The sequence below is a fragment of the Ascaphus truei genome, chromosome 2 (assembly GCF_040206685.1).
Source record: "Ascaphus truei isolate aAscTru1 chromosome 2, aAscTru1.hap1, whole genome shotgun sequence".
Taxonomy (NCBI): domain Eukaryota; kingdom Metazoa; phylum Chordata; class Amphibia; order Anura; family Ascaphidae; genus Ascaphus; species Ascaphus truei.
The window spans coordinates 449,436,503-449,451,527 of record NC_134484.1 but is presented as its reverse complement, the minus strand read 5'-3'; the positions used below and the strand labels follow the sequence as shown (position 1 = coordinate 449,451,527).

General features: G+C 43.4%; 1 protein-coding gene across 1 annotated transcript in view; it reads right to left on the bottom strand.

Annotated features, from left to right (window-relative positions):
* Positions 1 to 265: 265 nt before the first annotated feature.
* The window catches only part of WDR48 (WD repeat domain 48), a 49,214-nt gene continuing 34,454 nt past the window's right edge, over positions 266 to 15,025 (bottom strand). Inside the window, exons 13-19 of the mRNA XM_075587917.1 lie at positions 14,817 to 14,913; positions 13,716 to 13,811; positions 13,111 to 13,219; positions 6,760 to 6,847; positions 6,498 to 6,574; positions 4,858 to 5,050; positions 266 to 2,276 (exon numbers count right to left, since the gene is read on the bottom strand). Coding sequence (XP_075444032.1) covers positions 2,181 to 2,276; positions 4,858 to 5,050; positions 6,498 to 6,574; positions 6,760 to 6,847; positions 13,111 to 13,219; positions 13,716 to 13,811; positions 14,817 to 14,913 — 756 coding nt within the window. The 3' untranslated portion in view covers positions 266 to 2,180. The remainder of the gene's footprint in view (positions 2,277 to 4,857; positions 5,051 to 6,497; positions 6,575 to 6,759; positions 6,848 to 13,110; positions 13,220 to 13,715; positions 13,812 to 14,816; positions 14,914 to 15,025) is intronic.

The following is a 15,025-nucleotide window of genomic DNA, read 5'->3' as shown; positions in this document are numbered from 1 at the left end:
GCTGGCACAAAATTCTCACAGCACTAAGTCGATGGAGATGAAAAAGCAATCGAGCTGGCTCAAAATTCACAGCACTCAAAGTCCTAGAATGTAGGCCTAGAATGACTACTAACAGCATAGCTATATTAATGCTGAGAGGCTAAACCTGCAACGTATGCACTTTGCATCAATTTTGCTCCGAAACGTTAATACAATTACCCCAGGTTTTTTTTACCGCAATTGTATATGACAAACGTTTTCAGAATGTACAAAGCATAAACATGAATTTATTCAAATCTTTTATTCTATACAACCATGAAATACATATCATTAAACTAGTTGGTATGTGTCCCAGTATTACACTACATTGGAAGTGCAATGGAGGAAATATACAACTTTTATGGGACTTAAGCCAACTTAATAAAAACAAAAATATAACAGTTAACCAAACCTGTCAAAGCAATGGAACAAACTTATCTTATGTGACAAAAATACACAGAAATGGGTTATCAAACAATTATTTTTAGATTTAATAGAGCTCCAATTTATTTTTTATCTTACGAATGTATACAATTGTATAGTTGTATATAATTAGTGCACTTTGCTTATTACAAAAAATGTATATGTTGGACAATTGCCCTAAATGTTAAACAGAAAGTAATATATGCATTGCAATCTTCTAATATAATACATTTACCACAATCTGTCAAATCCTTCCTGTGAAATGGGTGGCTGAATACATAGAATCCTATCCTAAATCAGAATGTCTTTATTAAGATGTGACATGCCAACAGCATATTGAAAGAACTGTTTTGGTAAGTGGGTTATACAATTCTGTCAAATAGCAAAATATAATATGTGGTTATTCGACTGTAGCACAGCTGAAGAACATTCTTCAATAAGAATTGTTATTGCACAGCATCCAGACGTGGAGCCTTTAAATCAGCAAGGTAGTAGTTAAATCAAGAAATTCTTCACACTGGAGCAGGGGCGGCCAGCACCAGTCCTCAAGGGCCACCAACATGTTAGGTTATCCCTGCTTCAGCACAGGTGGCTCAGTGGCTCAGTCTTTGAGCTGAAGCAGGGATATCCTGAAAACCTGACTTGTTGGTAGGTCGAGGACTGGGAGTTGGATACCCCTGACCTATAGACTTTAAATGCAACTTATCAGTGCGAAATACATTTCATGAAATGGTTGAAGCATGTAGTATTCAAATAAGCACCATACGTGAATCCTGAGGAACAAGAATGAGCAACAATGAACCTTGTGTATAACGTAGCAAAACAAAGAAAGGACAAACATGTTGACATATTGATTATTAACATTTATTTGCTGCATCATTTTGACTCTTAAACTGCCAGAATATTTTCCACAAATCTCTAAATGGTTGTGTTACAAAATATATTGGAGCACAGCAATTTTAAAAAGAAATGGTCCCGATGCAGGATTCAGATGAGCTTTTCTTCAAATCCTTTTCATATGTGGCAAGGAAATTTTAATTTGTTATGATGCACAGCATCACGAGACCCAACCAGCTATATAAGAGTTTCATTTGAAGTTCCCCCTGCAGTTTTTCCTAAAAACTTGAATAGTATGTTCCACGAGAACGTTTCGCCTTTGTATTAGAACAAATTGAACAAGGTTATCGCTCTTTACTACAAAAAGTAAAGGCTTATATTGTGAGATAGGGGATATACTAAAAGTTTCATGTTTTCTTCCCCTGTGATGAATAGGTGCGCCCCCCCCCCCCCCCCCAAACCAAATTCCTGAATGTAATATGAGGATGGAATGTACACAGGATGCAGGCTTGCGTAACATTGTGAGAAACACACTGACTACCGTGGCCAAAACAGGCTACTATAAAATGAGGGAGTAGATTAAATTACAAGTGGATGAAGCCTTAGACTGTTGGGTTATTAATGGCTCTCTGTACATGATGCAAAAAAAACCCAAACAAACCAAAACAAATTACTTCTAATTTTTCTGCCATTCCCTATGAACACACCCATGTTACTGAAGCCATGGCAGTGTGTTCACTTATTAGTTACATTAGATACACATACAAGTGTATGTCCATACCGACTCAATTGTTGAGTCTCTGCTATTTTTAGGAGTTCAGTGGGCTTCTATACAGTACTACGCTTTAAACCAGAACAGTGATATCAAGTTGAGGGATGACCAGATACGTCCTTCAGTCCTTTCACGTTGCTTTCTGGCGGTAATGGAGGGTCAGATCACCACCACTCTTCCATATGAAGTGCTTTACTGTCCTAAGGTCCATATTTGGATCTAAAGTCTGCAAAGAACATAAGAGAAGTCTTAGATTTTTCGTATTTAAATTCACACCTAGATATGGTCACAATCCATGAAGTCCTTCCCCCAATGTACTAAATTCCCAAACGTACATCATATGGGAAGTTGCAAGTGTCACTGAAAGTATTTGGATAAAAAGATTTTAAACAGTACCAAAATACACTGAGCACAGAACACGCAACACACACAGTCCCATGTATTGTGTCCAAGAGTATTTATAGGCGATAAATGACCTTTACACTTTATTTAGTATCAAGAGCATTGTGACATTAAATAGTACTTTTCAACTTCAAACAAATATTGATTTAAAATATTTGCGTGGACCACTGAAAATGTACATTATTGTGAATTCCCTAAAAAATACTCCAACAAGTAGTTTCAGTTTTGGATTTACTGAAGCGTTCTTACAACGGTTAAGTATAAGACCCCGATGATAGAGTCAATCATTTTTTTCTGTTCTTTTCTTAGATTTGTAAAGTCATTAAATACACCACTTTTTTTTTATTAAAAAAATAAATTAAATATATAAGGTGTTAACCACAGCTCTAATAAAGTAGAGGCGTATCTCTACCAACACATTTGCCAGAGGGGTCTGGAGTTGTCTAATCACAGAACAAAAGGGGAAGTTCCCAGCTCTCACTAAAGAATAAAGGTAATAAGGGGATATGCCAAATCAATCTAATGAGCGAAAATGTCAAATGAAGCTCTCTGTCCCTGTGTTATGTCCCCTTTCCTTATTTACTGTGAGCTACTTTTTGGCTATTTATGTTATGTGTTTGCTGCATTATTAAAGTTTGTACTTTTTGCTTCATTTGACATCGTCGCTCATTAAATTGATTTGGCATATCCCCATATTACCTTTATTCTTTAGTGAGTGTTGGGAACTTCCCCTTTTGTTCCGTTATTATTTGAGGAAAGAGGGGTCCTTGTTCCCATCCTGCATTTTCTCTCGCATTTTGAGTGCCATCTTTTTTTTTTTTTTTAATTACATTGTCTAAATCACATAAATCTAACTATAAAAGATGGAAACAATTTTTACAAGCAACAAAACAAAGGCAAAGAGTTGAAGAGTTATTGGTATGACGTTTAAGAGTGGATGAATGACCGATAGAATGAGGTTTCGCTGCCAGGGAGCTAGTGATGCTTTGCATAGAAGCACATTGCAGGCTTCTCTGGGAGTGAGAGGTGACCTGAGGCCAGTCTTGAGGGGAATGCATCTGGAGCAACTACACGCATACACAGAGATTCTATGTTGCCATTTTTAACTGGTACAACCACACTATTCTGTGAGGTAACATAAAATACAGAAGTAGCTCAGAGGTGATGTCAAATTATTTGAACTGGGTACACCCACTGCATAGGCAGTGCCAGCTCTCCTTGTGAGCTTGAACCAAGTCACCCAATCTCCCTGTGTCTCAGGCACCAAAATAAGATTGCAAGTTACACAGGACAGGGACTGTGTGCATTTCACGTCCGCTCTACACAAGAAAAAGAAAAAAACAGGTTATATTGCTTGAGGCTTTCAACCCCTCACCCCTTTAGTAAAGGAATCAGATGTTTCGTCAGCCCCATCTTCTGGAATGTTAATGACAAAGGACTTTGAAGGGGTTCAGGTTGAATGCAGCTATGGTTTCAGTCTACATCGCCCCAAAGGTGGACAGCCCTTGGCGCAGCCGAAGGGCAACTAAAGTGTGTGAGCCGTTTGCTGCCATTCGCAATCTGAAACTCACCTGACCTTTTATCCCCTGAACCCAATTTTTCCACTCTAACTGTCCATGAAATGTCTGAATTGACTGTATAACCTCTGTTCATTTCATGTAACCATGTATTGTTATAACTCTGTGCCCAGGACATACTTGAAAACAAGAGGTAACTCAATGCATTACTTCCTGGTAAAACATTTTATAACTAAATGTTGCAAATTAGTACACAGAAGCAGCTTTTCTATGTATTACAGACAAACATGTTCCCAAATAAACTAGGCCAAATTGAAGATGCAACATATGTGGTTGAATATGCCTAAAATGTACATAATTCCAGACTTTGTTATTCTTCATCAAGGATGAATATCTTACTCACGTAAAGCTGAATTTGCAGAGTACCTTTCTTTTAAAAACTGGAATTTTATAACAGGCCTGTATATCATATACTAATCTCTTGTGAAGTGAAAACAGCATTTGTTTTGAAGCATACACATGGTAAATAAAACCAAACCGAATATATCCAATAATCCATAGTTGTATAAATGAGTCATCTTTTTCTGAACACTACTGATGAAAGAAATAAACATGGGAACATCAAGCCATCTGAGGCAAATGTAGTTCTTGAGCAGATGAGAAAATTAAACAAGGAGCATGAAATTGAAGTAAAAGGTCCCATAAGAAGCAAAAGCAGAGTCAGAAGCCGAGAGGTCGATCCAGGGCCCCTATTCCAAAATACCTCCGGCAAAAATCTCATTCCAACACTCGCACAAAACAAACAGAGAGAAAAAAACAAGAACCATTGACCTAAATCGGAATGCTAAATGCAGTATATCCAGGCAATCAGCAGTCGGTCTTAATTACCTGGTCCTGGCACAGCAGCTCAATCTTCTCTTCTGCCAGCACAGCAATATCTTCATCTTTCTCTTGTTCTCCTGGTTTCTCATTATTGGAGGAGCTCGTGGTCTGAGACTCTGTATCAATATTTATAATTTTCTCATAAACGTGTTCCATCACTTTCCTGACTTGTAGCATGTCACTGGCTGACAATCGGTCTCTGGAAAACAAAATGTATACTGAAAAATGATCTACAATTACTTCAGAATGATGTCCTGGTTATAAAACTGCTTCACACAATACCAACATAACTACTTTTAGGTACAGTATAAAATCAGAACATTTCTTTATCATGATAGTGCACACTAGTGGGGATTTAAGTTAAGTTAACTCACCAGTTTAAGTTCTTTCCAAACTAAGGCTGTCTCACATTTTAATCTGGTCTGTAACTGTTTCATACGCCTATAATATACATCTTCTCTAACTGTGCATGCAATGTATTGTATATAATGTATACCCTGTTCATTTATGTAACTGTATTTGTAACCATGTATTATTTGTCATATTAACTATGTCCAGGACATACTTGAAAACGAGAGGTAACTCAATGTATTACTTCCTGGTAAAACATTTTATAAATAAATAAAATAATAAATTTGGCCCCTCTTACTTTAGTGTAGGACCATCCGTCCAACTTTAAAAGGATTCTGTGACACTCACTACAGTTATATATCTAGCCACGCTTCAACGGTACCCAATAAAACTCTTAATACGTCATAGTGCAAACAAAATCTTCCCTTATTTCCCTTTATTCCTCTTCAGGACGGGGCTCCTAAATAGGGGATCCACATGCTCGGTTGCCATGCCTGCCTTGCAGCTTTGCAGACGGCACTTCCGGTCAAGGCTCCCTCTCTCTCTCCCCCCCCCCTCACTTCCGGTTTGGCCTAGCGAGGCCACCTCCCCTATCCACAGGCCTGGCAGATGTACCAGCATGCAGGGGCTGCCGCAGTTTGCAGCTCCAGAGGACTCTAGGACAGACACCCCCCAGTAAAGGGGCCCAGGCAGAAAATCTGTGAGGCACCCGAGAGGCCGGGCGGTGTTACACAGAGACCAAGAATAACTGCAGTTAACCCCATTAGTGTGCATTACCATGCGGAACAATACATTTATCTACGTATAAAGCAAAATCTGTATCATTTCCTTATAGGCTGATGCCTTAAGTTTTAAATAAAAGAAATGACCATGTTTAAACATGGCTACTGGATTCTAAGCTCCAGGAACCTCTATTCTCTCTTCAAAACTTCAACATAGTAAACACAGTATATAGGCCCATTTTAATAAGGGAGGTGATAGGTAATCTTATGCAACAGGGCCAAAACAAAAAATAGGTATCAGTGTAATCAGCTTCCTTAGAAAGATGCAATCATCCTTAGACTAAGGTTTACTTATTCATCAGATGACAATGTACATTTTGCTTTTCGGCGCTCCTGAATTGATGCTCTTTGGATACTTCCCTTCTGTTTTCAGGACTGACCAACAAGTGTAACCAATGGAGAATACATATACTGGATTGACATTGCATTCTCTGCTTAGGTTTGTATATACAATGTTATTATGCTGTAATTTGTATCTTATTGTGTCAAAGGATATATGCCAAACATACTTACTTTTTCAGAGTTTTTGCCCCAGAAGATGAATGGGGCTGGAGGTAGAATGGAATTTTATTGAATTTGGGCATGTTTTTCTGGGGAGGGGGAAAGACATGTTAGTGTATATGCAATATATACATCCTCGTTCTTTTAATATTGAAGAAATACCCTTACTTTTAAAGAAACAAAAATATTTAAGATAGTAATTATATATCATCTCAGAAATATGTTCACAAATGTATGTGAAAATAAAATCTCTTAAAGGTGATCACAAACTTACATCCACAGTTATGTCGATAACCCATTGTGGCACGGTCTCATTGAGAAGCATAGATTCGGTTTCGCCACCAGAATCCCTACACAACAATCTAGTAAGAAAAAGGGCATTTAAAAACACGTTTATTAGGTCATTCTGCAATACACCTGCAGCCCCATGTCATAGTTTAGAGCAGGGGTGAGCAAACTTTTTATGCCGAGCCCCCCTTTTCATCCATGAAATTTCTCGGGCCCCCCCTGCCTGATGTAATCAAAATCACATGACGTCAGTGCATGTGCAGTGCATGACGTCAGTGCGAACCAGCTTTGTAACGCCCCCGCCACGCGTCTACAAAAAAAGTATTTAGAGCACAAATTACATAACTTAAAAATAAATATTATAATATTTGTCTAATAGCGTTCCCATTTCTGCTGTATTATTAATCTCTCTCTTCCCGCCACATTAGAACACCTCAGGACCTCTCTAACCTCTTCCAGTCTCTCCCTGTATTTCTCACTCCCCCTCCAGTCCCTCTCTATTCCTCCCCTCAGTGTCTCCCCCTCCCCCCCACTCTCTTTCCCTCCCCCCAGTGTGTGTCTCTTTCTCCCTCTCCCCATTGTCTCTCACTCTCTCCCCTCTTCCAGTCTCACACTCCTCTTCCAGTCTCTCCAACTCCCTGTATTTCACACTCCCCCTTCAGTCCCTCTCTATCCCTCCCCTCAGTGTCTCCCCCCACTCTCTTTCCCTCCCCCTGTGTGTCTCTCTCTCTTTCTCCCTCCCCCTAGTGTCTCCCTCCCTCCATTGTCTCTCACTCTCCTTCCAGCCATTGCCTCTCCCTCCCCCCAGTGTCTCTCTTGCACTCTCCAACCAGCTATTGTTTCTCCCTCCACCCGGTGTCTCTCTCACACTCTCCCTCCAGCCATTGTGTGTCTCTCTCCCTCCTGCCAGTGTCTCCCTCCCTCCCACCAATGTCTCTCTCATCCCCATCCCCATGTAGCTCTTTCAGCCCCCCCTCCCCATGTCACACTCACTCTCACCCCCCTCCCCATCTCACACTCTCACCCCCCTCATGTCACTCACACCCTCCCCATGCCTCAGTCTCACACTCACTCCCCCATGTCCCAGTCTCACCCCCATGTCCCAGTCTCACCCCCCATGTCCCAGTCTCACTCCCCCCCATGTCCCAGTCTCACTCCCCCCCATGTCCCAGTCTCACTCCCCCCCATGTCCCAGTCTCACTCCCCCCCATGTCCCAGTCTCACTCCCCCATGTCCCAGTCTCACTCCCCCATGTCCCAGTCTCACTCCCCCCACATGTCCCAGTCCCCCCCCCATGTCCCAGTCCCCCCCCCATGTCCCAGTCTCACTCCCGCCCCATGTCCCAGTCTCACTCCCGCCCCATGTCCTAGTCTCACTCCCGCCCCATGTCCTAGTCTCACTCCCCCCCCATGTCCCAGTCTCACTCCCCCCCCATGTCCCAGTCTCACTCCCCCCCATGTCCCAGTCTCACTCCCCCCCCCATGTCCCAGTCTCACTCCCCCCCCCATGTCCCAGTCTCACTCCCCCCCCCATGTCCCAGTCTCACTCCCCCCCCCCATGTCCCAGTCTCACTCCCCCCCCCATGTCCCAGTCTCACTCCCCCCCCATGTCCCATTCTCACTCCCCCCCCATGTCCCAGTCTCACTCCCCCCCATGTCCCAGTCTCACTCCCCCCCCATGTCCCAGTCTCACTCCCCCCCATGTCCCAGTCTCACTCCCCCCATGTCCCTGTCTCACTCCCCCCCCATGTCCCAGTCTCACTCCCCCATGTGCCAGTCTCACTCCCCCCCCATGTGCCAGTCTCACTCCCCCCCCATGTGCCAGTCTCACTCCCCCCCATGTCCCAGTCTCACTCCCCCCCATGTCCCAGTCTCACTCCCCCCCATGTCCCAGTCTCACTCCCCCCCATGTCCCAGTCTCACTCCCCCCCATGTCCCAGTCTCACTCCCCCCCATGTCCCAGTCTCACTCCCCCCCATGTCCCAGTCTCACTCCCCCCCATGTCCCAGTCTCACTCCCCCCCATGTCCCAGTCTCACTCCCCCCCATGTCCCAGTCTCACCCCCCCCCCATGTCCCAGTCTCACTCCCCCCATGTGCCAGTCTCACTCCCCCATGTCCCAGTCTCACTCACCCCATGTCCCATTTTCACTCCCCCCCATGTCCCAGTCTCACTCCCCCCCATGTCCCAGTCTCACTCCCCCCCATGTCCCAGTCTCACTCCCCCCCATGTCCCAGTCTCACCCCCCCCATGTCCCAGTCTCACTCCCCCCATGTGCCAGTCTCACTCCCCCATGTCCCAGTCTCACTCACCCCATGTCCCATTTTCACTCCCCCCCCATGTCCCAGTCTCACTCCCCCCCCCCCCATGTCCCAGTCTCACTCCCCCCCCCCATGTCCCAGTCTCACTCCCCCCCCCATGTCCCAGTCTCACTCCCCCCCCATGTCCCATTTTCACTCCCCCCCCATGTCCCAGTCTCACTCCCCCCCCATGTCCCATTTTCACTCCCCCCCCATGTCCCATTTTCACTCCCCCCCATGTCCCAGTCTCATTCCCCCCCCATGTCCCAGTCTCACTCCCCCCCCCATGTCCCAGTCTCACTCCCCCCCCCATGTCCCAGTCTCACTCCCCCCCCCATGTCCCAGTCTCACTCCCCCCCCCCATGTCCCAGTCTCACTCCCCCCCCCATGTCCCAGTCTCACTCCCCCCCCCCATGTCCCAGTCTCACTCCCCCCCCCCCATGTCCCAGTCTCACTCCCCCCCCATGTCCCAGTCTCACTCCCCCCCATGTCCCAGTCTCACTCCCCCCCCATGTGCCAGTCTCACTCCCCCATGTGCCAGTCTCACTCCCCCCCCCATGTGCCAGTCTCACTCCCCCCCCATGTGCCAGTCTCACTCCCCCCCCATGTGCCAGTCTCACTCCCCCCCATGTCCCAGTCTCACTCCCCCCCATGTCCCAGTCTCACTCCCCCCCATGTCCCAGTCTCACTCCCCCCCATGTCCCAGTCTCACTCCCCCCCATGTCCCAGTCTCACTCCCCCCCATGTCCCAGTCTCACTCCCCCCCATGTCCCAGTCTCACTCCCCCCCATGTCCCAGTCTCACTCCCCCCCATGTCCCAGTCTCACTCCCCCCCATGTCCCAGTCTCACTCCCCCCCATGTCCCAGTCTCACTCCCCCCATGTCCCAGTCTCACTCCCCCCATGTCCCAGTCTCACTCCCCCATGTCCCAGTCTCACTCACCCCATGTCCCAGTCTCACTCCCCCCATGTGCCAGTCTCACTCACCCCCTCTCCCCATGTCGCTGATGCAGGAAGCAACGAGATGCTGCTGTGTACTGTAGCACAGCGCCACCTAATGGCCAAAAAGAAAAATTGCAGCTGCAGACGGCTTTTTTCCCTCTGCTCCTGGCAAAATCGCCGCTGCTTCCTGCGCCCCCCCTAAACAATCTTGCGCCCCCCCAGGGGGGCGCGCCCCCCAGTTTGCGCACCACTGGTTTAGAGTAACGGTCTATGTTCAATGGTGTTTAAATTACTTCCCTTACATAAAGGTGTACTGTTAATGCATCTTTACTTCAAAAGTTTACCATCACCAAGGGAGAAAAACCATTACATAGTGTATTAAGTCAATCTTTCCCCCCACCTGGATCATATGCTTAATTTGAAAACTTCCGGTAGCTTTTGATGTAGTAGAGCAGGGTGGGCAACCCCAGCCCTCAAGGGCCACCAACAGGCCAGGTTTTAAGGATAGCCCTGCTTCAGCACAGGTGGGTCAATCAGTGGCTCGGTTGACGATTGACTGGACGGGAGTTGGCCACCCTTGGGGTATTAGCATTGTTACAAATCTTAAAATTGCCAATTTAAGGTGTCAATCTAGATTAGGAAGTCATAGCAGTGGGCACTTTAAGAGTCATAACAATGTTGCGACACAAGTATTTCGATCAAAAGCTACAGGAAGTTTTCAAATTAGGATTTCTATAAAGAAAAGAATACATGCATAAATTCCCACACTGCTCAGGAAAAAAACTGGACCCCTTTTATTTTGTCATATCTTGCAGACCAATCACACAATGCACTGGAAAATGTGAGCAATTATAGGTCTGCCACAGTAGATTATTACATGTAAGAATTATTTGATCTAATAAATATTCTTTGGAATTGGTGACGGCGTGATGACCTCATCAAGCGCATAACTGCAAAATGGTGTTTAGGGGAAAAGATCGGCACGCTATAAAGTGCACGAGACAGGGCAAGAATTATGATCCAAAAAAGCTTGCATAAAAAGTTTTCTGAAAGGATGGTTGAAATGGATGGATGAAAAACATAATCGTAAAACAATGTCTCATTCAAGAGAGCAGCTGGATCAACACGTTATCGATTATGCAATCAGACAGTGGCGTTCGTGTCTTTGGGTGTGCGTTTCAGCCGAAGGACATTTTGAACTCAAATGTTATAGTAACCGTAGTGTTGCGGACTAGATGACAGTTAACACATTTAACAAGCTACAAAGGAAACTCCTATTTCTCATTTAATGAGCATGTACCTACTGCAGTGGATCAGGCACTTGTTAATTACATTGATATCATTGTATTAAGTCAAAATCAGTTAATTGTCTTCCTTGTGCTTCATATATAGTGTTAATCTACATAACAGACCTACAAGTGTGCAATGTTTCATGGGGATTGAGCAAGAAATATAATATGATGACACACCCACCTTATGGCTTTAAAAAAAAAAAAGGGTTAAAGATGGTATGGGTCACACCGAACCATCAGGACCAAGGTTTTCTATATTTGTGATATTTTAGGAGCCTTCAAGGTCCCTCCAAAAACAAATTGTATAAAAATGCAGGCTGATTTTGCCAAAAAACAAATGCATAGTTGGTTTATCAGCACAGAGGAAACCAGTTGGGCATCCTCAAGATCCCCAGCTCTATCTACCTCTCTCCCTTATCTACAAGTCAAGCCTCTCACTTTGGGAAAGGGAATCACTAGTGTCAATTCATGAAAAAAAAAAAAACTGTCTTTGACAGCTATTTTTTTTTTATCGTTGTATTCACTGAAGCCATATCAGTAGCGTTAACGGTTTAAGTGTCTTTTTACTGTGGCGATATGGTCAGCGTTATTTTCAATTGCAACGTGTAAATGAGGACCTAACCGGCTATTCACTAAACGCCAATACCTGGCGACATTGGGTTAACGCCAAAAAAATTACGTCAATCATTACTGTTAGGCCTAGCTTGCCTATGTATTGAATTCTCCCTTTATAAATAGGCATGATAAGACTAGCCAACCTAGAAAAGGTGATCAAAATACATAATATCTAAAGTTCTACAATGTTAATATTACCTATTTAGAAGACCAAGTGGCCAGCTAGTCATGATTGACCCATAACTAGCTGCCCACTAAGCCTATTAAAAGACTTAATATTTTCACACAATGGATGTTATGCTTTGTGCTTTATTTGTAGGGTGCTTATGTTGTATGTTCACCCCTTTGGTACCTGAAGTCACCGCTTTACAATGCATTGCTAGGCTCAGGCATTCAATAATTTTCTGCCAAAGGAATTTGTAAGAGATACCATTACATATCCATATGGTAGGAAAAAAAAGTGTGATATCACGAACCGTGTCCCCACAACGGCAGCACTAGCGCGGATTTACACGGATTTTTAGGAGTTCATGCTCATTCGTAGTGCAAACGTTATTCAGCGCAGAGTTAACACAGGTTTCAGTAACAAATAAGAATGAATATTGTTACTAATCTATAAATAAAATTGTTATTTGTGACTACTATAGTAATTTCAAAAATTATCGCCACAATCCTAATAAAAAAAATTTCATGTCAAATTTGAACGCAGCATTTTTGACCTTTTGTGAATCTAGCCCCAAGTCCAACCTCCCCCTCGCCTATAAGCTATCAAATTCACAGCAAAGCCCTCAAATGACCAAATCAAGCTCACTTTTGTTATTATGAATTTGTTAGTACGAGAAGATTGACATTATATCACTTTATTTAGCTGTAATTTTGCTACACTTCTCCCTACACGTGAATAGAAAATGAAGTAGACAATATTTATATCTATTAAATGTTTGTTAAAAATATAGATATGGTTTTGAGGCAACAAAAAATGTACCCTATGTTATCTTTTTATTTTTGGGTTGAAAAAAGATATGTTACATGTATGATCGGGGGGAAAGCCGGCAACTGCTACAGAACTTTTTTTGGGATGTTAATCACTGCACCCTGAAGTCACGCAACCCAATGCCTTGCATACCGCTGATACATTGCCACAATTATCCGAGTATTCAAACTGTGGTGTATTCTGCCACTAATCTGTACCTGAACAAAGTGCGACCTCCAGCTTCGCCAAAGATAACGGGTGTATGTGGCGGCACCTGAAAGTACCCGTTTCCTTTCTGTACCCGGGTTTCCGGCTCACCATTTGCCACTGGAAAAAAAATGACAAAGGCATTGGACATATACAGAGAACACACAGAATTAGAGAACTTTCTTATTAGAAAGGACAAGAAGAAATTCAACAGGACAAGAACAAACCTCATGTTCCAAGGTCAAATTTCGCAAGCCGTTAAGAAAGGATCCAGACAAGTCCCTAAAGAGTAGCACAATGCTAAACTGCAGGAGAACCAATACAAAAGTCTATTTCCCCAATAGGAGGGTTTAAGTACTATTACTGAAGGGGAAAAGGTGATTTGAAAACCAATTGATTGAAATATTGACGCTTCATAAATAGGGTGTGAAATTGATCTCTACTGATTAGTTGCATGTGTCTAAGAAAATAAGTCACTACAAATCCCTTTTGTAGTATGTGATTGATGGATGAGCACGGCAGGTATGTACACAACCCAATCTCTGCACAGAACAGTATAACACCTAACAGTACAGTCACCTTAAAGTCATTAAAGAGTGGGAACAGAAATCCTCACCGTGGTTTACTTCACTTTCCTCCTCCTCCATTGGATTGATATGCGTCCTTGGCCAAAACTCCAGCAATGCTTGTAATAAAAGACCTCCAAGGTTCACTGGGGAAATAATTTTGCCCATCATTATAAAACAAATCTTTGGAGATCATGTAAAGATTGCCACGTGGCAGCTTTCAAATCCAATATTGGTAAAGCACTAAATATTTCTTAGACTGCATGGCAAGATTTGTCGGCTCATTTCACAACCGATCTTTACTGTTAGAGAACGAGTGGCAAACTCCAGTCCTCAAGGGTGAGCAACAGGTCAGGTTTTCAGGACATCCCTGCTTCAGCACAGGAGACTGAATCAGTAGCTCAGTCATGACAGACACCTGTGCTGAAGCAGGGATATCCCTAATAATTGAGGACTGGAGTAGAGAGATCTTTAAATAAACTCCAGTAAATTATTTCATGAGAGCTTCTCCATGCATGATGGCACATACATCCCCCAAATTTACACACTCATTAGATCCCCATACTTACATTCAAAAGTGTGCGTATGCTTTATGTTACATGATTTTGTACAGATAGATCAGGAGCCAGTATCATGAAAGGCAAATTGTAGGAGTGATACAATTAGATTTATTTACAAAGTGACTCAATCAAATCATGTACAAGTGTTTAAGCATGCCCATATAGGTTTCATTAGATGACGACATTAGTAATGTAGTCCAACAGATAATTAATGGGGAACAGGGTGGACAAGCATGCACGTATACAACTGTACGTTTAACAGATTCCAAGGACTATTGCAGTTGCCTACATCCTCAAATCATTGGACAAGCAGAATCTACTGCAAAGTGATGTGTACAATTCCCAAACTGGAGTTCAGGATGGCTCACTCCCGATGCATGGATAGGCTGTATGACAATAAAGAGGTTTATATATATATGTTTGAATATAAAAACATATTTTACAGTGGGAGAGATTATAGTGGCGTAGGCTCTAACTGATACTGCAGAATTTTGGCACTAAAGAAAATGACATGGAGTCACCATAGCCCGCGCACACACACACACACACACACTTTATTGTACAAGCAAACCATGTCAGCTGAAACCTCACATTTTGGATCAGATCCATCTGGACTGCTGAACCCTGCATCCTTTGCAGACACCCAGGCGGCAAAGCAGTCACTCTCATCTAAAGTAATCGTCAGCATCTGTCAGGGAAGAAAAATGACAAGCAGCATCTCAATTAAAAGCAGAATGAACCCTATAAAAAGGGTATTTTATTTTTATTTAAATAAAAGCTAATCATTCAATAAAAACACC